Here is a 23,424-nt window from a genome sequence, read left to right on the forward strand (position 1 = left end):
CGGGAGCGGGTGGAGAGCGTTTGGGGAGGGGTCCCTTCTTGCTGCCTCCTTTTAACGGCGCCGGGCGAACAGGGCGAGGGCTGCCGGGCCGGGCCCCGTGCAGGGCCGCGAGCAGCCGCCCGGGCTCCCGCTGCCGCCCGCGCGGGGCCCTGCCCCGCTCCGCGCCCGGGGCTCCGCGCGGGCCCGTGCCCGCCGAGGCCGCCGTGTCTTTGCCCGGGACCAACCGTGTTCCCAGCGAGCGATGCTCTTATTTCTCCTGCTACAGTCAAGGAGACTTCACCCTGATTCTGTTCCCGCTGCCTTCTCCGGTTTCCCCATCTCTGCCTATTTTTGCTCAGCGTTTTCCTTTGTCTAGCCCCTGATTTTGCAGGGCGGGCGCATCGGTTGTGTCCAGCAAACACAACGGCATCAAGCTCTTCAATCCTTGTCCAACTTGCCACCCTCGCACTGGGAATCTTTCCTTATTTGCTAATGCGCTTGAGAAACTTTGCCTGAGAACCGTCTGTTTTGGCGTGTTTGGCTGGTGACATTCTAGGGAAGCAAGAGCTCCTTGCACCCCAGGGCGGGCGGCTTGATCTGTTTGTGCTGCAGCCCCTGGACTTGCTGGGGAGGGCTGGGGGTTAAAAAAGGGCTTTTTAGCAAGGTGGCCGTGCGCGGTTATGTAAAGCTACCTTGCTGCAGGCACGCTGTTTGTTTTGGAGCGGTTGGTAAATGTAACGCAATTCCACCGGTGAAATCTGTGACGCTTCTGCATGTAACTTATTCCTGCAGCCGAGATCCACCTGTGCAAACAGTCGTGGGATGTGACGTCCCCTCCGTGGAGGTCCCTGCACGTTCAGGAGAGCGGACGGTCCCTGCACCCCTCGAGGTCACCCAGATTTGGGGCCTGAAGCCCTAAGGCAACTGCAGTTTGTAGTTTCACTTGATCCTGAATAGCGGTGAATGGATCAGTAGAAGAGAATGCTGTGCGGTGCTTCCCATTCCTTAGGGAGAGAGGGAATCACTGGTTTTCCCTGCTATCTTTTCCTAGTGATGCACCAGGCGCTCACTGGCGTTAGTTGCTGCTGCAACTGTTTACTGGAAAACAAGACTATTCGTGTCGGCTGTGAGGTCCTGGCATTGGGAAGCGGTGAGATCCCCGCTCTCTGTCCCGTGCTGACCTGCGGTCAGGGCTCTTGCCCCATGTTTGCAGGGAACAGAAGCAACCAGGCCCGGGAGGGCTGCGCCTCTTGCCCGAGCACGGCGCTGGGAGCTGCTGATGCTCTGGGTTTTTTTTTTCCCTGCTAATTCTTCAGCTTAGCAGCTCAGCAGGCTGAAGCGTTTGCTCTGGGCTGTCTGTCCCATGGGAATGGCAGGGTAGGGGCTGCCGCAGAACCCAGCGAGGGATGGGATTGAAGGCTTGCTGGGGTATTGAGAAAGGTCTCTGCGAAGCATTGGGAAATAAGGGCCAAAGAGCCCCATCCCGCTGCTCTGCTGCTGTGGGATGGCTCACGTTGCATGAGGGTTTGTTTGTTTTCACCTTGCAGTGATCTTGTAGGTTTTCTCTCCTTGTGCCACTTGCATTCCTGCAAAAATCAGGTGGTGAAATGGGGAGAAAGAGGAGCCGCAGAGCGTGGATGGGGTGAAGCCTGTGGCCAGGTGGACGTGGAGGTGGACGGTTCCGCAGGGCCTCACTGCGGGGAAGGCCCCTGCGCTTTGTGTCCCCATGCTCAAGCAGTCCCCTTGGTGTCCTTGCTATTCCAGATGTTTGGGTTTTCTTTGCACGGTCCTGAGTAGGACTGGGAATGTTGTCCTGGGTTGCTGGGTCCAGCTGCGTACAGTTGCTGACCCTTATCGTGGTCATTGATGTGACTAGTGTGAATGTGACTGTTTTAATTTGGAGATGCACATTCAAAATCCGTCGTGGTGTTCAAGATCTCTGTCACCTTGGAGAAGCACAGCGTGGTTTCTTCTTAAGAAAGGCATTCGTTGTTTTTGCTGCCTTCCTTTTCCAACTGCTTTTACTGCGTGAAATGGGACGCTGCCTTTGTGGGTCTGGCCTTTAGGCTCCTGTAGAGGAGGCAGTTGATGGACTCGCAGGGGCTTAGAAAGCAAGGACGTTCCAGCTTCCTACCAGGCAGAACAGATACCAGCAGATAACCTGGGGCAGGGAGTAATCCCAGAAATAGCACTTCTCAAAAGCAGATGTTGTAGTGGAAAGTTTTGAGCAGTGGGGCCCGAATTTGGTACAGGGTGTGTCTGTGCTGCTGCACGATGAGGTGGCAGTGGTGTGAGGCCATCCCTCAAAGGGAAACGGATCAGAGTTTTCCAACATCTGGCTCTCTCTCCCCAATTCTGGAAAAAGAGCCAGATTAGGGGCAGTGTGGGGTAGCCCTTCCTTGCTCAGGTGGGGTCTACAGGCTTATTTACAAGGGAGGATCGCAGCGTGGGTTCTGTGCACTGTGTTTGCAGTTACCCGTGGGAGCTGTCCCGTCCCCTGCGTACACATAACCAACTGCTTTCCCCCCGGAGCAGGCAGCCATGTCCGCCAAGGCCATCTCGGAGCAGACAGCGAAGGAGTTCCTGTACAAGTACATCTGCACATCCTCCGCTATCCAGAACCGCTTCAAGTATGCGCGGGTCACTGCCGACACCGACTGGGCCCGGCTCACGCAGGAGCACCCCTGGCTCGTGAGCGAGGTGAGCAGAGAGGCTGGGATCAGCCTCTTCCACCTGCAGCGCCTGCTTGCAACACTGATGAGGAAACAGGCGCTGCCCAGGGCTGTGATTATAAAATTTACTTGAGGATTTGGCGAGATACAGCAGCAGAGACGTTGGCAAGTTAGGAGCTGCTGCAATAACTATGAAGAAGTTGGTCTAGGCTAATTCTGGTAGAACAAGAGGGCTGTGTGATCTGAAGATGTCAGTTGGTGTTTTCTCTGTGCTTCCTAGCTGTGCATTTTCTGCAGGGAATGTGTCTCCAGAGCTGCTTTTATTAGCTGTCCACCCTGGCCGCTTTCCAGTGGCTAATTATATTAAGCCATCAGTTAATGGCTTAATATAGTGGCTAATTCAGAACAGGGATATTTCACATTCTTTTACTTACTGATTGATAGAAACCTGACAATAAGTAATTGGAATCCAGTCTGCTCAGCTGCAAGAGTTAGGTGAAAATAGGAAAATATCAGTAGGGCTTTTTAAAAGATTGCAGGAAGCCAGAGGAGGGCAAGGACAGTGCCTGGTCCTCAAAACAAGCTCCTGGACTGCCAGAAGGGCTGCGGTGTCTGCTCAGCAACATGTTGGGGTTTGGCTCTGCTCTAAGTTGCAAAAGTTCCAGGGTTTAGCTGGCTGTGTGGGAGAGCAACACCCATTTCTCAGCAAAAGTGGTATTTGCAAGCTTGGGAAAATGACTCTTTATAAGATATCTAGAAAAATGTACTTAGATAAACAATGACAGTCAGCTACAATACAGTAGTGTGTGCATGATACTTGGCTGTAGCTGGTCCCAGGTGTAGCAGAGAGGTTCCTAATCAGCTGGCTGTGCTTGTGGCTGTCTCTGTGACAGCCTCGCTTTGTGAGCCTCCTCTTACAGAGCAATATCAATTCCAGGATGTATCTTATGGAAATGGTTCACAGAACCGAGCGTGTTCAGCGTGAGTTCTCATAGAAAGGGAGTAGGCAACACAGTTATTTCAACACTTGCATCGAAAGAGTTGTTATCCAAGTTGCAGAAATCCAGACCTGGCAGCTCAGGCTGTGCCGATACCCAGGTGTCTCTGAGGAAAAGTAAGGCAGCTTCTCGTCAAAACACTGCAGGCACGTTGCACCTAGAGATGCGTTTGTTAAACAACTGCAGCATGTTAGGCACCAGCCAAGAGATTACAACACGTATTCCCAGAGAGATTCTCTAGAGAACTTAAATTCCAGATTCACCATCTGCAGAGAATCTCTATCCAAAACTTCTGTCTCTTAATCCCTTTTGCATGGTATTGCAGCGCCTCGTGGTGAAGCCAGATCAGCTAATCAAGCGGCGTGGGAAGCTTGGGCTGGTTGGAATTAATCTCACTTTGGATGAGGTGAAAGTTTGGCTGAAACAGCGCTTGGGCCACGAAACCACAGTGAGTACCAGCCGCAAGCGGCAGCGAAATCTTGAGGACTTGGGTATTTTTTTCTGTCTGCTTGCATCGTGAATCCTAGCGTGTGGGTATTTCTTTAGTCCTATTAATGTAGTGTCCTACTTAACACCCACTGCCCTGTGAGCTCTATGGGGCTTGTGCCATGAGAGCTCAGCAGGAGCTGGTGCTGTTCTGAAAATGTTTCGTTTGGGAGTCAGCAGCTGATAGCTCAAATGCCATCTAACTTGACTGTGAAGTTGCTTCACATAAATACCCCAGGCACATGTAACAAGACAGGTATAAAAGCTGTCATAAAATTATCCTTTCGTAGCCAGCCAGTGTGTTTTGGCTGAAGACCAAGTGATGTTTCAAGCCCTTGTTTTAACTCAGGGCTAGCTGATAATATTTCTTCTGGGAATGCTGTTGCAATGCTAGTGATAAAGAAGGGGCTGCCATCCCGTGTGCCGTGGCCTGGGAGCTGGTGGGGCTTCATCTCAAGGAGATGGGGCTTTGTGCCCGGGGTGATTGATGTGCAGGAGGCTGTTGTGAAACAGCAGCAAGCGCCTTGCGTGAAGAGGGGGGTGTCGAAATAATGCTGAGCACGATCTCATCCTAGGAAAGACTGTGCCAAGGACTTGGGATGGTCTCCGGTTTTGGCTCCCAGAGCAGCATCTTCAGGAGCAGGGCATCAATTGTGGCATCTGGAGGAGTGTCCCTTGAGCAAAACGTTTGATTTTGGGTAGCGGGAAGGCTCCTGTGCAGAACAGTGCTGAGGCCCTTGCTGTGGCCTCTGCTGCTGCAGGGAAGAGGTTGAAAGGTCTCACTGTCCACTTCTAAGGTGGCCCCTGGGTGCTTCCCTGCTCCTTCCAGGGTGGCTCCTGGGTTCAGGCCATTGCTGCTGCCCCTTGCTGCCCAGCTCAGGAGTATGAGAGGCAGCAGCAGGGCCAGACACAGAGCTGGCTTCCCAGGATGCATGTTGGAGAGATGCTCAGGAGGAAACGATTCTACTCAGAGCAATGTTAGTTTTCAAAGCACATCTTATGCTGTCATAAATGTTAATATTGGATAAGCATTTATTGGTGTCTGTCTCTGTTTTCTGTCTACAGATTGCTAATGCTAAGGGAGTCCTGAAGAATTTCTTGATTGAGCCCTTCGTCCCCCACAAACAGGTCTGTATCCCAATTAGAGCATAAAAAAGGTGCTTTTGAATCTCTTCCGACCTGCATGGTGCTCAGACAAATCAGACAGATTGATGTAGTGAAGGCAGAGGCTGGGGAGCGTGTTGTCAAGCTGTCAGGACTGATGCATGTTGTCAGAGCCGTGCGGACGTGCAGCGTTGGTCCCTGCAAAGGCTTGTCAGGAACGGTGTTGGGTGCTCAGCTCCCATGAGGAGGGCCCAACTGCCAGGGAAAAGGTGCCTTCCTGCTGCTTGCTCCTGGTGCTCCCATGTGTGAACAACAAACTGACGTGGGAGATGTCCCAGTTTGTGCTGGTGACATCTGTGTCCTCTGTCACGGTGTTGGGGAAGGGACCGTTATCTGAGTAGTGTAGGTGCTTTCACTGCACCCAGGAAAGGGTGGTGCTGACTACTAAGCTAGAGTGAGGTTTGTACTTGAGCTGTGCAAGGTGGGAGCAGCAGTGATGGGGGTTTCTTCCTACAAGTGGAACATGCTGCCCCTGTGGTAGGTTTTAGCAAGGCGAAGCACTCTGGGCCCTACCACCTTCCCTCCCAGGCCAGCACTGTTTGATTCTGCTCCTCTTCCTCAGAAAGCCCAGAAATGAGCGCTGCTGCCCGCTCCCTGGCAGCCTCACCCTGCCCCGTGTGCCGCTGCTGCTGCAGGCTCCTTTCCCGTGCACCTCGGGTGGCTCATTCTGCTTCTACTGCAGGCGGAAGAGTTCTACGTGTGCATATACGCTGCCCGCGAGGGAGACTATGTCCTTTTCTACCACGAAGGAGGTGTGGATGTGGGAGACGTCGATGCCAAAGCCCAGAAGTTGCTCGTAGGGGTGGATGAAAAGCTGAGTGAATCGGATATAAAGCAACATCTCCTGCAGCATGCACCAGCAAGTAAAAAAGAGTAAGTAGGGATGTCCGGTACCCTGCCAGCTCTGGGCACTGCCAGCTGCTCAGAAGCACCTTCCTCCTCCCATTTTTTAAGTGCAACTTCCTTTCACACTGTTCCACCCTAACAGTCACTCTGCTGACCTTTTTGTTGCTCGCAAGAATGTGCCGTGCATCATAAATTCAAGTTTTTGACGTTTTCTGAGCATCTTGGAAAACTGAAAACAAGTGTTGGTGGCACTTTGAGCCGTTGCTTGACAGGAGTGCTCTGCTCAGTCTAGCAGAGCCTTGACCTGGGTGGTGTCAGGGACGTGGATGGCATCTAGATCCTTCATGCTGAGATGGAAATTTCCCTTATTTAGTAATGGGAACGGGATGGGAGTCTGGCTGCTAGTTCAGGAATGTTTTGTGCCTTACCTGATTCAGCTATTTCAGGAGAATATTTTCTTAGCTGTTTCTAAGCTTACTGCAAACTGAACTGTAGGTCTGAACTTCTACATTTCATTTAATTAAATGCCTATGGTGGGCATGACTGGCTTCATTTGGCAATAAAAGGTTGAAGTATGCTGTCTCTAATGCAGTTTATTCCAGTCCCTTCCCCATCCCACCTAATGAATCTTAGATCTGACAAAGATGCACGTCTGGCATTAAGAAACAGAGATCTATCTCGGTCTTGCTGAGATTAAATAGACTGAACATCCATCTGATAGTTGAGCAACTGTGTTCTCAGGGGTTTGGTGGAGTGTAATTAAGATGAGTCATCAAGGTCTTCCTTTCCTTGAGTCATCACCTAGGCTTCTTCCAGAGAAGATGAATGAGAATGAAATAAAATTGATACAGACTAAATTTGCAGTTGGCCGCTGATACAAATGAAGCAGAGCAGGCTGTATTTTATATTTGGCTGCTTTAATGAATCTATATTTAATTTATTTTTTTTCCCTTTCAGTATCTTGGCTAGCTTCATCTCTGGCCTGTTCAACCTTTATGAAGATCTGTATTTCACGTACCTGGAGATCAATCCATTAGGTAATTGGTGCTTTTTTGGAGCCCGGGTGCAGGACTTCCTGTTCATCTGTTTTAAAATATTGAATGTGTATTTCACTCTTCTGTGGTTTATGTAGTTCACAAAAGTATTAGGTGATGCCACAAAAGAAATACAAAGGTAACTGATGTCCCTCGGAGCATTCAGTTAGATGAATCCAAAAGGGAGACAGTTAGTAGGTGCTGCTGTCTGTTATCTAATTTCCTGCTATAAATTAAAAACTTCTGCTACTGAGGTTGAGTCAGAGGTGAAGAACATGGAAATTGCTCTGAATTAGAGCAAAACGATGTTGAGCTCGAGCCTGCTCCATGACCGTGTAGTTGATTCAGTAGTTGAATCAGTAGTTGATTCTTAGGAGACTTCTCTGGGTTTGCTAGATGTTGCTAAATAACAAGGGTGGAGATAGGGGAACAAACACGATCCAGCTTCTGTAATGATCTCTGCATGGTTTTTTTATTGTTTTTTGAGCAAATCCATGTAGTTTCCCTCCATACAAAATGCAGCTGAGTGTTATTTCTCAAACGCTGCGTTTGAGAGTCGAGTTGTACGTGTCAGAGTTGTATGTGTTATTTCTCAAACGCAGTTGTAACCAGCGACGGCGTCTACATCCTCGACCTGGCTGCCAAGATTGATGCGACTGCCGACTACATCTGCAAAGTGAAGTGGGGCGACGTGGAGTTCCCCCCTCCCTTCGGCAGGGAGGCCTACCCGGAGGCAAGTGGCACCCCTCTTGGGCCCACGTCCCCCACCACACACATCAGTTCCTTGTCGCTGTGTTTGTGACACTGGGATTATCCTCTCTAGGTTTTGCTGCCTCGTTTCAAGTGCTTTGCTGTTCCATTCATAAGCAGAGCATCGAGCCTGGGCAAACCTGTGTAGTAGCAGTGTTTCTCCTTATAGCATTTTTGATTTGAGGTTACTTGCTGTTTTTGGATTTTCTTTCGGTTCTTTCATTTAGAACTGAGTTTTCTTTAGGTAGGGTTTTATATTTAACTTCACTGAATTACATGCCAGAAGCTCTGCTGTTGTCATCTTTATCTGGTTCTTGCACTGCTCCCCTGTCAGCATTATTATTTTGGGAGGAGCACTGGTTGCTGGCAGGCTTGTGGGCTGGCACGTCCTCAGTGTTTTAGTTTAATTCCTGAGAACAAGACACCAGGTAGGTGCAAAAGCTGTAGGAGTGTACGTTCAAGCAAGATCCTCTCAACAATCACATTTTGAAGAATTCTGAGGAAATTAAGATATTAATCTACCTGTTGGCCTGGAAAGCAAAGAATGAGAAGTGGCCTAAGGACAAACTTTTTGTTCCAAGACTCAAGTGCCTGTTCCCTCTCGGAATTACCTGGACTTGTGCTGCTAGTTGCACAGTTGGCTGCTTCATGCATAGGCTTCCTGTAGCTTCATGCTGTTGGAAGCTGAGCTCTTTCCTTAATTGTGCCGGCATTTACTGCAGGTGGCCCTTTTACTGTCTCCAGAAGGAGTTTTGTCCTTCTGATTTTTTTCATTTTAATAATTATGTGTAAACCAGGGCAGGTTTCTGTATCGGGGCCAAGAAATCCATTTAGTTGTTTCTCTCCCTGTAGCTTGCTGGATGCCAACACTTAACTCAATTTGCTCTTTAATGGATTAGTTCAGTTTTAGCCTCTCTGAATCATCCCTCCACAAGTCACTGTGAAGGTTATGATGTCAGTGTCTTCACTGAGCATGTTAATGAACTCCCAGGAACGTGCTTCAACAGGCAGGCCCGCCGGGGGACAGGGACACTGTGGGGAGCCAAATGACAGTGCTCTGGGTGACTGTGTCCTTGGCTGCAGCACAGCCAGGGCATGGATCTGTGCGTGCCTGTTTTAATTTCCCTTGGTCTCCGGCTGCTGACAAGGTCAGAACAAGACTTTTCAATTTGGAGACATTTGATTTGGGGGAGAGAGACATCCTTTTTTCTTGCGGCTCTGATACGTGGAGCCGTGAAAGTGAGGAGCTTCCAAGAGCTGCTGAGCTGTGGTGGAAAAGCCTGACAAAATGGAAGGGCCAGTGCAGTGCAGCTTAGTGAAACAGCAGAGTGAAACCTTATGAAGACAGCAAGTATTCTTTGGAGGCTCTGATCTTGCCAAACAAGAATCATATTATGAGTTTGTTCAAGCCAGTTTCTCCTTTGAGTTGTCTTCATGCATTCTGTTTTCAGTGTTCTGTCTTGGAGAACATGTAACACAATCAGTTGTGGACTGTGAGAGATGAGTTGAGTTTCTTTTCCGTATCGAAATCATGTTTGTAATTCCAGTCCCCATCAAGGGGAGATGTGGGAGGGCTACAGCCCTGGAACTTGGGCACAGCCTCTCCTTGGCTCTGTGAAGAGGGTATAGTAATTGGGATTCTCAGTACTGTTTTCTGCTCTTTCTGCAGGAAGCCTACATTGCTGACCTGGATGCCAAGAGTGGAGCCAGCCTGAAACTCACTATTCTCAATCCCAAAGGCAGGATCTGGACCATGGTGGCTGGTGGCGGCGCCTCTGTGGTTTACAGGTACCAGAAACTGTTATAGGTATATAGCGTTATAGATTGAGATATATAGAGTTATATATACACACCGATATATTGAAACTGTCCCTTTCCTAGGAATGCTTTATAGTTTTCAAGTAACTATAAAAGCCCTAATGAGTAACCTCTTAAATGGCCTTTTCTTACAGCGACACCATTTGTGACCTGGGGGGTGTGAATGAACTGGCAAACTATGGTGAATACTCGGGAGCTCCAAGTGAGCAACAAACGTACGACTACGCTAAGACTATTCTGTCCCTCATGACCCGAGAGAAACACCCTGAAGGTAAGAAAGAGGCTGGAGTTTGGACTGTAGCAGTTGTAATGAACTGGTTGGCAAGGGTGTATAGCTCAAAGTCATTTGAATGTGCAGGTGGTTTTAGAGGAAAAACAGGAGGATTCTGGTCTGTTTTTGTATTTAGATCTGCCTGGAAGAGCTTGTTAATGTGTGGTTTCCTTCTGGATGCAATAGCAGTGGGCTTCTTTCAGCTCTTCCTTCAGAGACAGGACTTGTATTTTTCCATGCCACAAAGAATATAAATGTGGATCAAGAGGTTCTTACCAGAAAAATTTTAGCTTGGTATAAAGCTCTTACCTAGGCTTTGCTCAATACCCTCAGCAGAACTGTTGTTTAGTCTGAGCTACAGTACTGTTTGACTTCATGTTCTAAACTGCTGCATGGTCTAGAAGTAACTCGGTTCTTTAAACAGGTTGTTTTACTTAGTGTTTCCTTCCTCAGGTAAAATCCTGATCATTGGAGGCAGCATTGCTAACTTCACCAATGTGGCAGCCACTTTTAAGGTAAGTGATTACTGATTGTGAGCCCCATGTGCACTCCATGGCTTTAAGCTTCTTTCCTGCAGTTCAATCCCTCTTCCTTCCCCTGCAGAGAGACCAAGTGCTCGGTTCCCTTTTGCCTTCTCGGACACTTTTGAGCGCGGATTGGAGTGTGTGCTAGGGACAGAGATGGTAGAATGTCTTTATTGCCTTGCATAGGTGATGCTATTTCTAAAGGCTGCAGCAGTAGTACAGTTTCACTCTATATATTCTCTTCTTAGGGCATTGTGAGAGCAATTAGAGACTATCAAGGCCCTCTGAAGGAGCATGAGGTGAGGATCTTTGTGCGAAGGGGAGGCCCGAACTACCAGGAAGGACTGCGTGTCATGGGAGAAGTAGGTAAGAACCATCCACTTGAGTTTTGTTCTTGCCTTGTTTCTCCTCCTTGCTTTCTGGGGTGGCTTCTCAAGGCTTCAGCAGAAGCTCATCTTGTCCCCCTATTTCCTACCCCCAAACCTGACTGTTTCTGCATGCATCCCCAGGGAAGACCACCGGGATCCCCATCCACGTCTTCGGCACGGAGACTCACATGACTGCCATCGTGGGCATGGCCCTGGGCCACCGGCCGATCCCCAACCAGCCTCCTGCTGCAGCCCACACTGCCAACTTCCTCCTCAACGCCAGCGGCAGCCCCTCGGTGAGTCCCCCTCTTGCAGGAATTCTGGCTGCCCTCAGTTGTAAGGCCTTGCAACGGTGCTTGAAAACCACAACCGTACAAAGAAAATACCCGATCTCCAATTTCTGACATGCTTTTCTCCTACTGACTTGGCTTCTAAATCTTTCAGACTCCGGCACCAAGCAGAACAGCCTCTTTTTCTGAGTCCAGAGCAGATGACATTGCTCCAGCCAAGAAGGCAAAGCCAACAGCACCTCTTGGTAAGTGCAGCACTGTGTAGGATCACTAGCAGTTCTTTTCTGCTGCACATTGTCAAGAGAGCAGGACCTAGTGCATTCCGCTCAGTTGAAAAATAGAGATTTAACTATTGCTTTCTCTAGTTAGAAAGATAAGCAATTTTGTGAAAGCTGTCATGTTTGCTTTTTTTTAATTTGTTTGTGTGCTGTTAGCTTAAACAAGGTGAGTTGAGTTGTTTTGGTCTGGGATGTCCCTTTCAAGGGAATAGGGTGACTTGAATTCTGGCTTTCCTGTTTCTTGTCATGTAAGATCAGTGGAAAGTTTGGAGTCTCAGGACTGTGGTTGGTGAGGTGATGTTATGGGATGGCGTTGGAGCTGTGTGGCTATTCCAAGTCCTTCCTAGTATGTGCATCTTCCTGGAAGAACCTTCTATAAACAGTGCTGAAGCCCACGTCAGGTCGGAGTTGTGACCTGTTCCTCAAATGACTGGCATCTGGGGTTACTGCTTTTTGTACTTAAGATTGTAGGGAATGTCTGTGGTGTACTGATTTGCAAGAGCTTGGGCAGCCTTTTGGTTGTACTTTTGGAAGCCTTATTGGGTGAGAGCTTGCTTGTAAGGGAAGGAAAGCAATAGCAAAACTGGTCAGGGAGAAAACGTGATGCTGTCCTGCCCTTCCCTTCAGTGTGAGGAGATACTGCTCTTGTTTGCAGCAGATGTGACACAATGGCAGCAGGATTCAGAACTGTCAATCTATTTTTTTTTTTAAAGCTCTGCTCAAGCAAATTTGAACTGTGGAGCTTACAGTGCAGGGAATTGTCACCTCAACCTGAAATGTGTCTTCCTCAGAAGCAAAACCCTTTGGATGGCAGCATGCAGAGCTAAGTGTCCAGGCACTTGGAGAAGGAGTACAATGGGGAATGCTCCGGGCTTTTCTGTACAAGCTAATTCTGCTGGTATTTCCCAGCAGGGTTTTATTTGGTATTGCTTTAAAAAGGAACTGTGCAGTTGAGGGTGGGTTTCAGAGCTGCCTGGCACCATGGGCACAGAGTGTCTATCTTGTAACACAGAATCTAGCCATTAAAAAGAGCTGTGTAGCTTTTCTTTGTACTTGGTGAAGGAGGAAGAAGAAAAAGGCATTTGGTTTGGAGTCTCTGATTTTCTAGACTCTGCTTTAAACCAAGGAGCTGCTGGGTGACAGCAGACAACTGTGTCATCTAGTTGCATGAGTGATTCTCTCTCCAACAGATTCAATCCCAGCTTCAAGACCTGGTACAGGTAGGACACGTGTGACTAGCTGAATGTGTCTGGCCTTGCTGGCAGCTGATGTTTTTAGCTGACCTTTTTTGTTTTCATTGCTGTTTTCTCTCTCAAAGTTTGCAGTGTTGTCTGGTCCTTGCCTTCCCTCCTGCCCAGTATACATAGTTGGCACCATACGAACTCTTTAGCTGGTTTTGAAGTACCCCTTACCCCCTCGGTTGCAAAGGGAGATTTGTTGCTTCTGGGGGAGGGAGGGACAAGGTCTCGAACACTTCTCTCCCATAATCATTAGGGAGGAAGTCTCAGCACGTATGAAGCCTTTTGTTTCAGAAATGAGGGAATTGCCAACTTGTTCCCTCAAATGAGGGAATCCTTAGGGAATATTCCTAATAACTGGCCCCTTGTTCTAAAGGGAAGCCCCGTAACCTGGATGCGCGCAAAGGAGCCTTGGAGGGCACAGCCAAGGCACCCAGGGAACCCAGTGATCCTGTGGCTGTGCGGTTTAGCAGGCCATGAAAGCTGGTGCTCAGGGAGGCTCTGGGCACTGGTGTAAGGCCCTGAGCTCTGTGCTGGGTAGGAACGAGTGCTGAATCGGGGGCAACGTGAAGTCTGGAGCTCCCTTCCCCTTGTGCTTTGAAGTGGAAGAGGAGGAGGGCAGAGCGGTCTCTTAGATTCTTCCTTGTATGATGCTAGGCAAAAATCATTCCCCTCCTGGGCCTGCATTTTCCTGTTCTTATGGATGTGAGTGTTACTGCATTGCAGTTACCTGCAAGAAAAATGTATTTTTTGGGGTGGAGCCAAGCTTTCTAAATATTAAGATGTGTGGCAGCTCGTCTGAATTGTGACCGTGTGAAGTTGGAGGAATTAGTGACTGATTTCTTGGTGGAGAACGGTATCTCGTAGAGTCCTTAACGTTGTCTGCCTGTGATTCAAAGCCGGAAAGAAACAGAGTTGGGATCAGCTCTGACTTGAGGAATTGGCTCAGACTTGAAAGAAACTGTGGGGAATCAAAGGGAGTCAAAGTCAATGGTTTGCTGTGACAAGTGATGTAAATGTACTTCAAGCAACTAGTCCATCTTCACTAGCTGAACTACTGCCTTTCCTGTGACTCTGTCCTCCAAAGCCAAGTTTTGGGTTGCATTGATGATTGTCCCAAGAGTTAATGAATTCTTAAAATCAAAAAACTAGAGGGGGCAAGTAGTTTCTGCCTGTTCCTGTGCTCCCCTGTTTCCTGCTGTGGCCTCCTGATAGGTGTATCTGGCCTTGTGTGGTCCTCTCACAAGGACTTTTATTATTAGTAGTATATGTCATAAAGTATATGGCATTATTAGTAGTATATGGCATAAAGTTTCCTGTTATCACTTTGCAGAGGGGAAAAGAAAAAGGTTCCAGGAGAACATGGTTGATCTCTTGGAGAGAGGAGGTATCTGCCCCTTCTGTGAAACCCAAAACCTGGCTGTTGTTCAGAATCCTGGGAAGGAAATGCTGCTTCATCTGCAGTTTCTTCCTTAATTTGGCTAGTGTGGCTACTACCTCGTGCAGCTGAGCTCTTGGGTCTGGTTTGGAGGGAGGGCAACGTGCTTATTTGGGGGTCTTTCAGCAGGCGTTTGGCGCGTGGCTTTCGTCCTGCCCAGCTGTACATTTGGGGTGTGTTTGTCTCGTCGTCTTCCCTTTCCCGGGCAGGTAAAGCTACGACGCTGTTCAGCCGTCACACCAAAGCCATCATCTGGGGGATGCAGACGCGGGCAGTGCAAGGAATGCTGGACTTCGATTACATTTGTTCCCGGGATGAGCCTTCCGTGGCTGCCATGGTTTATCCGTTCACGTAAGTGTCCTTTGCCTGCCTGTCCTGAATCCTTCAGTTAGCTCCCTCTTTAGCAACTGCTGCTGTTCTTCAGCACAGCTCTGCCCTAATCTACATCTCTGCTCTCGTGCCTTGTTCCCTCCTGCCACCAGACTGGCTTTGCAGGCTGCTGCTTCTGTTTGCCTCGGCCATTGATCACAGGATGCTCTGTGAAATTTCATGGCTAAAATGGAGCTGTTTCAAGTCCCCGTTTCATCCATTTTCTGAGAGGGGCTGAGTTTGCTTTTTCCACACAACAGGTGAGGAAGGTGATACTAATTGGGCTCTCTTGCCCTAGCCCACTGGCTTACCAGAGACTGTCTTAGGTCTCTTCCACTTGCCTGGTATTCACTGCATAGTTGTCTGAAGCGAGTTGATTTGTGCCTGCTGGAGCTTTCCCCTCCAAGTATCAGCCAGAATCAGAGCAGCTTTACTGATTAGATTGAAGGGAGTCTGCCTAATATAAAAGCAAACAGAATTATTTTCCCCTCTCTTGTTTGTAGAGTCTGACAGTGGCAGCAGTTTCTTGCAGAGGGCAGAAGTCTGTAGATCTGTGGCCTGATGCAGAGGTCTCTCGTGCTCTTTGCCTTATTTAATCATAGTTGCTGGAGCTAGGTAATATGGTGAGGAACAGGGGTGGGGAGACACTACTAACTTGAGTATTTCACGTTGCCATCAGTCAGAATTGCCCCCCCCCTCCCCGTAAGGTCTCCTCTTACTGCCCTGAAGTGCTTGGAGTGTAGGGGAGTCTTTGCTGTTGAGCAGGATGGACAGAGGGGAGGGAAGGGGTGTCTGCTGGCAGAGCCCCTGGGAGGCTGGGTCAGTTTCTGTGGCATTCAGGGACACCCAGGGTAACTGGTGATTAATCAACCGCTGTCACGCAGAGGTTTCTTCCCCTGCTTGATTGCTCATTAAGCACCCTGTGCTCTTAGCCTGCAGCTCTGATGATAATTGCAGCTCTCATCCCTTCCCACCTAGTGCCTGTTCCCGGGTACTAAAACTGTAGAGTGCAGGCACTGTAGAGTGGTAGCTGTTTTATGAGGAAAAAGCTGTAGGGATAAAAAGTTTAGGCTCGAAAGGAACAATATTGTATTGGCAGGACCTTTGGGAGGAAGCCTGACTGGAAACTGGGAAGTGGTGTTACATTTGTGACAGAATGAGAACACAGCCGGTATCTCTAGGCTCTGAAGTGCCCGAGCAGCCCTGATACAATGGAGCTTCATTCAGAAAGTCTATTTTGTATGGAAAAACACTTGCAGAAGAACTTTTCCCAGGGGCATCCCCTCCAGTGTGTTGTGGAGGAGAATCACTGCAGCAGACCTGGAGAGTTGGCTGGTCCTTTAATTGCTACTGTGGCTCTTTACCACAGATACTGGCTCCCTGTTCCTGCAGCCTGGGATTCATAGAATCCTTAGAATCCTTAGGATTGAAAGGGACCTCTAGAGATCATCTAGTCCAAGCCCTCTGCATACACAGAGTTACCTACAGCAAAGATTGTTCCACCTGGAACACCTAGATTGCTCCAGTGCTGTAACGTGGCTTTGCATGCATCTCATTCATTGCTCTTTCTGTGCCTCATTCTGTCTTCCAGCTTGGAGTAGAATTAAGGCTCTGGTAGCTTCACAGTGGGAGAGCTTATTCATCTTGCTGGATGCTTCTGTCCCCATTAGCCCGTCTCCTTCCATATGCTGCTCTGTTCTGTACTCTGAAGAACTTCTGCTGTTAGTATGGTCCCTTCCTATGTACGCTCACGTGATAGTGAGTGTCTCGCAGTCAGTTTTGATGTCTGAGAACTGGGGTTTGTAACCCCTGTCTCTGCATGCCTTGTATCTCCTTGTCTTTGCAGCAGCCTTAACTTTGGGTCTTTGTTGTCTTCTCCTTCATAGTGGTGACCACAAGCAGAAGTTCTACTGGGGCCACAAGGAAATCCTGATCCCAGTGTACAAGAACATGTCTGATGCTATGAGGAAGCACCCTGAGGTGGATGTTCTGATCAACTTTGCATCGCTGCGCTCTGCTTATGACAGCACCGTTGAAACGATGAACTATCCGCAGGTGAGTCAGGAATCGAAAGCTCAGGAAAAGAAAGAAGTTCTTGCCCAAATTGTTGGGAGACCAGTGTCTCTTAAACTGTAACAACTCTAGCAAATTGTGTTTGGGGTCTGCTGGCCTGGCAGATGTGTATTGCAGTTCAAACTCCTTGTAGATTCTGTGGAAGATACTGGAGTTGTGTAAGAAACTCTGTAAGGTAGGGTTGTAATATTATGTGGATAAAGCTCTAAAACTTGTGTAAAGGAAGCTCTGCTCCTCTGGACCTGTTAAGAAGACACTGAAGACGCTGTCTCCCTGCAGATCCGCACTATTGCCATCATTGCTGAGGGCATCCCCGAGGCACTGACACGCAAGCTCATCAAGGCTGCTGATAAGAAAGGAGTCACCATCATTGGCCCTGCAACCGTAAGGAGTGATGACTTTTCTTTCTCTTGCCCATCTGTTTTAATCTTGAAATCAACTTCCTCTGAAGGAACTTCCTCTGAAAAGCTTGCGTATCCCACAAGCTTTTGTCTGTATACAGCTAAAGTGCACATTTTTTACCAATTTGAAGGTCATTGTTACTGTCCTAGTATTTGTCTAAATCTTGATTGTCTAAATCTTGATTTACAGAAATGTGTGTAGATCCCTGGGTATGTTTTAAAAGGCTTTATATCTTTCTCTAAATCTCTTGAAGGTTGGTGGGATCAAACCAGGTTGCTTTAAAATAGGCAACACAGGAGGTATGCTGGACAACATCTTGGCCTCAAAACTCTACCGTCCTGGCAGCGTGGCCTATGTCTCCCGCTCCGGGGGAATGTCCAACGAGCTCAACAACATAATTTCTCGAACCACAGATGGGGTCTATGAAGGGGTGGCCATTGGAGGAGACAGGTAAGATTCTGTAGCTTCAAAGACATCACTTTAAGTCAGTCAACAAAAGAAACTACCTGAATATTAGTGATTTAGAGGGGAAAAGGCAAGGTGCCTAGTAACGCTTCTGCCTTCAGAAACATTTGGGAAGCAAAGTTAACTCCTGACATTTTCCTTGGATTCTGCCCAGATACCCTGGTTCGACTTTTATGGATCATGTCTTACGCTATGAGGATACTCCAGGAGTGAAAATGATTGTGGTGCTTGGAGAGGTGAGTGAAACCACGTCGCTCGTATTTGAGAAATCCTCAAGTGTGTTTTTGTTTCCCCTGCCCTCGTAAGTCACTTGGGAGCATCTGACTTAGCTGCAAGAGTGCCAAATAACAGCCATAGATGAGTGGCAGCTATTCAAAACCAATATGAATACCTTTGTATCTATATATTGGTGGTTTTGAGTAAAGAAGCTGTGGGTTTTGTTTTCGCAGGCTGCAGGTGCTGCCCAATGACACAGCGGGGAGGAGGGGGCAATGCAAGTAATGGTTCTGTGTCCCTCCCTGTGCAAGTATAAAGCTTTGATTCAAGTCGGTGCTCTTTGTTTCTGCAGATTGGAGGCACAGAAGAGTATAAGATCTGCAGGGGTATTAAAGAAGGCCGTATCACCAAACCAGTGGTGTGCTGGTGTATTGGTACCTGCGCTACCATGTTCTCTTCAGAGGTAGGTGCATAAATAGGGGCAACTGCATAAAATAAGTGAATATATCTGAGGCAGGAGGAAAATATCCTGCTCTTTCAACTCCTCTAGGCCTTCTAGAGTTGCCAGTCATCCTTTGAGATGCAGAACTTTTAAGTAAAATGATAAAAGCTTTCTCTACTTCTGTAGTTTGTCACTAGAGACTTGCAAAGTAAGTCTCCTATGTGCTGTAACTGCTTGCAAGTAAAAGGAGTCCAGAGATCCCAGTGAATGCAACAGATTTTAGCAGCTGGGGGAATTGGGAAGTGGGAATGAGGAAGGTGCTCATGTAAAGGAACTCGGGGGATGGGGTGAATTTAGCAAGGCCATGTCAGTGGAAGAGCCTGGAGTGATTTCACATGAGCAAACCTCTGCTTATTGCAGCGCTGAGCAGCTACAACAGACCTGTTCACCAAAATAAGTAGCTAGATGTGTGATCACGTGTATTACAGCCACAGCTGGCTAGTGAGATCTGTATTCTTTCTTCCTCCGCAATTAAAAGTGGCTTCTATTCCTTTCTGCTGTCACTTTTTTTACTTTTTTTTTTTTTTTAATAGGTGCAGTTTGGCCATGCAGGAGCTTGTGCCAACCAGGCTTCCGAAACTGCTGTTGCAAAGAACAAGGCTTTGAAGGAAGCTGGTGTGTTTGTTCCGCGGAGTTTTGACGAGCTGGGAGAGGTCATTCAGTGAGTCACGTTGAGCAGGGGATATAAACTGATAGAGCACTGACTCTAAGCTGATACTGGAATGCATTCTTGCTTTAGAAAAGTTACTTCTATTAGTTCTGACTTTTTATGTTTTTGATCAAGACCACCTCAATTATGTTCTTGGAAAGAGTGAAATGAATTCTCTCCCTAGGTCTGTCTATCAGGATCTTGTTGCCAGAAGAGTGATTGAACCAGCTGAGGAAGTGCCTCCTCCCACTGTGCCAATGGACTACTCCTGGGCAAGGGTGAGCTGTGCTATTTTGCCTGACTCTCTTTGGTTCCTTGGAAACCAGGCAGGATGTTTGCTGTGGCTGTAGATGTTTATGGTGATAAGTTATCTGTGGAATTTATATCTTACATCTTGCAGTTTGTCTGAGGGTTCCTTGGCTGCCCCTGTTACTGGGCTGTGGAGGCCTGAGGGCAAGGCTAACACTTTCTGGCTTGGTCACTCTGTACTTACCTCCCGGTGTCCTTTGCTTTTAAGGGTGCGTTGTTAAAATCTCATCTATGCTGCAATTTCAGGAGCTAGGTCTGATCCGCAAGCCAGCTTCCTTTATGACCAGTATCTGTGATGAGAGAGGTCAGGAACTGATTTATGCTGGGATGCCCATCACCGAGGTCTTCAAAGAAGAAATGGGAATTGGAGGGGTTCTGGGGCTGCTCTGGTTTCAAAGGAGGTAAGGCAGCCTTGTGGAAGCTCCCAGATTGTTTGACTTGATGCTTGTCTTCTATTAATGGACAACTGTAACTCCAGGACTTTTTCGAGAACATAAACACATTGGAAGTATTATGCCTGTATTCTCTCTCTTTGAGACCACATTGGCATTTCAAGGCTTCTTCCTGTGTAGTTGAGCTTGGAGTGAAGATTTTTCACAAGTGTTGTTGCATTGAGGAAAACAATACATTCTTGCCCCATTTTCCATTCTTGGACTTGTTACAGTTGTCATCTTTCAGCCTTGGAGAGACTGGCAGTTCCCTGCATATTGGCTTACTGGCCTACATGGAAACTTCCAACTAGCAAAGCTTCCTTCTGCCTTCACCTGGGCTGATCACACCGTCATAAGAGGTGTTTTTGACACCTGCTGAAACTTGTCACTCAACAGGGCAGCATGATCTGTCCTGCAACCTCATGTTCCTCATGGCTCTGAGAGGAGCTCAGAGCTTAGCTGTCAGCCCTCTGAATAGGTGTAAACTCACCTTGGGAACTACATAGCTCCTGTGAAAGCTGATCACAGGAATACAAATTTACATCACACACAAACCGAAAATGGAAGTTATTGTGCAATGTAAGATGGAAGTGTCAGGTTGTCATTTCCTTTGATAAATGACTTCAGTCTCTCTCTTGGACAGGTTACCAAAATATGCCTGTCAATTTATTGAGATGTGTCTGATGGTAACAGCAGATCATGGACCTGCTGTATCTGGAGCCCACAACACTATTGTCTGTGCAAGAGCTGGAAAAGATCTTGTCTCAAGTCTCACTTCAGGCCTCCTTACTATTGTGAGTACTTATTATCCAGGAGATTCAGTTTATTAGGCTAGGTTTCCTGCTAGCAAGTTAGGATTTGAAAGGACTACACAGCCATGGACTAGACTGCTCACTCAGTGAGCTAATTTCTGCCAAATTTGACACTAATAGCTAGGCAAGCAGCTTGATCACAGTGAGAGGTTACTGGGGAAAACTTCATGGTTGAGCTTCTCTGCTCTTGGTTTAGAATCTATTCCACTTTTCTTATAAGCAAGACTTTTGTTTGAATCTACAGATGTTTTGCTATCCATGCACAGTTGCTAGGTCTCTTCTCAGACTGATAGGTAATACTAGAATAAAATGGGATTTTAGGTTGCATTTTCCCGTCTCTGTAGTAGACTCCGCTGGCCCCTTGTTGACACCTGTGGTGAGTTATAAACGGATGCCTGTCCAACTAGCTTAATGATTGCCACATTACTAGGAAAGAAGGATGTGGAAGATCTATCTCTTGTTTATTTTGAAGCTTAACTGTAGAGTCTTCTGCTAAAGCTCCTTTGTGTTGGACCCAGGGTGACCGATTTGGAGGAGCACTGGACGCTGCCGCCAAAGTGTTCAGCAAAGCCTTTGACAGTGGCATTATCCCTATGGAGTTTGTGAATAAAATGAAGAAGGAAGGGAAACTTATCATGGGCATTGGACACCGAGTCAAATCGGTAAGAAGCCTCTATTGCAGGTCCAAATGAGAGGAGGAGTTTTTAATTGGGGGGTGTGGGGGAAGAAGGGGAAGAAAAAGGACAGCACTTTTCCAAAGATAGATACTCAAAGAACTTCAATCTCGAGATTCAAATCTGAGCTACATAAATAATAAAGCTTATTTGCCAAAGTAGAAAGATGTGCATATAATGAGATTTTTAACTTGCAGATAAATAATCCAGATATGAGAGTTCAGATTCTCAAGGACTATGTGAAGCAGCATTTCCCTGCCACACCACTGTTGGACTATGCACTTGAAGTAGAGAAAATTACAACTTCCAAGGTAAAATGTGCTAGTATTGACCTTGGTTTGAGCCCTCTTTTGAGGGAGGAGTGACCTGTGTGAAGATGTTCACAACAGCAAACCATGGTAATTTGGGATGTGTTTTTATTTCCATCAGAAACCAAATCTTATCCTGAATGTAGACGGCTTTATTGGAGTTGCCTTTGTTGATGTCCTCAGGAATTGTGGCTCTTTCACCCGGTAAGTCTGCACTGGGCTCTCTTAGTTCATGGTACTATCGACAGGACAGAAGCTTTATTGCAAGCTCATGTGGGCCATGATTTCAGGACACTTGAAGGAAATGTAGCTTGGATTCTTGGCAGGGAGGAAGCTTTTGTGTGAAGTCAGTGTTGCCACTGACACTACAGCTGTTTCATAGCCCCTTTTTTGAGTTGCTTCTCAAGTGAACCAATATCAAGAAGCATTTTGCATTTTTTTTTCTTTTGCAGGGAAGAAGCAGATGAATATATTGAAATAGGAGCCCTTAATGGCATCTTCGTACTAGGCAGGAGCATGGGATTTATTGGTAAGATTTCTGGTTTTCCTCCCTTTTCTATCTTACTGTGAAATGCCCTGTCACCACAAATGCACAAGTGCCAACCTCTGGAGTTGTACAATATTTGTACAAGTTCAATGATCGAGATTGTTTCAGGGCAAAATAAGATTTGCTGATCTTGTAACATAAGACACGTGTGTTTTAGGACACTACCTGGATCAGAAGAGGTTGAAACAAGGCCTCTACCGTCACCCCTGGGATGACATATCCTATGTCTTACCAGAGCACATGACTATGTGACAAGTAGTTTTGCCTCAGAATGTCACTTAACGAAGTCAGAAGCCTGCACAGAGGACAGCTACGACTGGGACTTTGATGTGGAAAGGCATTAGGAGCTGCCTAGTTAAACTGTGCAAGCAACTGTCCTGTAATAGAAGCTTAATCAAAAACCAAAACTTGTGATATTCCATGTTACCTACTGTATTTAATAGTTGGAAGCAGCTAAACTCTCTCATTCTCTTTACTTTTTGTACTCTTCAGTTTCCAGAGTTTAAAGGTTTTAAAGTTTTCTTTGGGTAGGAGGTTCTGGAATTTTGCACTTAACTGTGTATAAGATCGATGAGTCTGAGCTGGAACTTTCCTAAAGGAAAGGATCATTCCTGTAAGTGTGTTTGTTGGGTGTTCTTTTGGTTTTTTGTTTTTGTTTTTGGTTACTGTATTTTTTTAGTTTATTGGTATTCCCTTTGCTTACACTGTCTCCATCTTCACAGTCAAATTGTACCCTGGCTAGTGGGACCACTGCTGATTTATAACCAATATTACTCCAACTCTGGTGAAGTAATTTAAAGTGTAAAGTTGTAACATATACTCCTCTTAAAACTGTGAAACTACATGTATTCCAGTGTCTGTATTTATGCAAACAACTTCCCCTTTCCTGTTAGAGTGCTGGTCTCTGGAATGTCAGTCCCCCAGGTTCTCTGCACATGCAGAAATAATCTTGGTGATAACTTCAGCCTTCTCCTTGTCTGTGTATTGTAACCTAGCTCAAATAAATGATATACTAATCTATATACTCCTCTTTCTTAAAGGGGTGGGGGAGAAGGGCATGGGGGAAGCTTTTCAAGAGTGACCTTAAGTGGCTGTAGCTCAATAGCTGTGATGAGTTTGGATGAGTCTGAGCACAGGTACCTCTTGCCCTGCTTTTGTTTAGTTTTAATTAAGGCAATTGGGGGCTGGAAGGAGAGCAGTGGTGCCTCTACTCTGTGAGCTGTTGGAGCTGCCCTGGCCTGGGACAGGTTGCCCACCACGGCCCGCCCAGGCTAAAGAAAAGGGCCGGGTTGGGGCCGGGCGGGCCGAGGGCCGGCCCTGCCGCGCGCTCCTTGGGGCGGCGGGCAGCGCGGAGCAGCGAGGCGCGGCCTCGGCCTCGCTCCCCCTCGGCCGCCATGGCGCCGCCTCAGCCCGCCGCCATTTTGTGGCGCGGCCGCGAGGGGGAGCAGCGCCGCTCTGACGTCACGCCGCCCCCTCCCCGCGCACGCGCAGAGGCGCCCTCGCCCCTGCCATG

General features: G+C 47.6%; 1 protein-coding gene across 1 annotated transcript; it reads left to right on the forward strand.

The window, feature by feature from the left end:
• The first annotated feature begins 2,520 nt into the window (after nucleotides 1–2,520).
• ACLY (ATP citrate lyase) lies at nucleotides 2,521–22,916 on the forward strand. Its single transcript, XM_026044561.1, has 27 exons — nucleotides 2,521–2,679; nucleotides 3,975–4,097; nucleotides 5,201–5,263; nucleotides 5,982–6,172; nucleotides 7,103–7,182; nucleotides 7,782–7,912; nucleotides 9,599–9,717; nucleotides 9,882–10,018; nucleotides 10,472–10,533; nucleotides 10,791–10,908; nucleotides 11,052–11,206; nucleotides 11,355–11,445; nucleotides 14,364–14,505; nucleotides 16,410–16,578; nucleotides 16,876–16,980; nucleotides 17,252–17,448; nucleotides 17,618–17,699; nucleotides 18,032–18,142; nucleotides 18,715–18,842; nucleotides 19,015–19,108; nucleotides 19,386–19,540; nucleotides 20,214–20,364; nucleotides 20,901–21,044; nucleotides 21,254–21,367; nucleotides 21,486–21,568; nucleotides 21,817–21,893; nucleotides 22,069–22,916. The coding sequence occupies exons 1-27, from the start codon at nucleotides 2,521–2,523 to the stop codon at nucleotides 22,161–22,163; spliced, it is 3,276 nt and encodes a 1,091-aa protein (XP_025900346.1). The 3' UTR covers nucleotides 22,164–22,916.
• The last annotated feature ends 508 nt before the right edge of the window (nucleotides 22,917–23,424 follow it).

The sequence above is a fragment of the Nothoprocta perdicaria genome, unplaced genomic scaffold, assembly GCF_003342845.1.
Source record: "Nothoprocta perdicaria isolate Ctin4 unplaced genomic scaffold, notPer1 scaffold_372, whole genome shotgun sequence".
Classification (NCBI taxonomy): domain Eukaryota; kingdom Metazoa; phylum Chordata; class Aves; order Tinamiformes; family Tinamidae; genus Nothoprocta; species Nothoprocta perdicaria.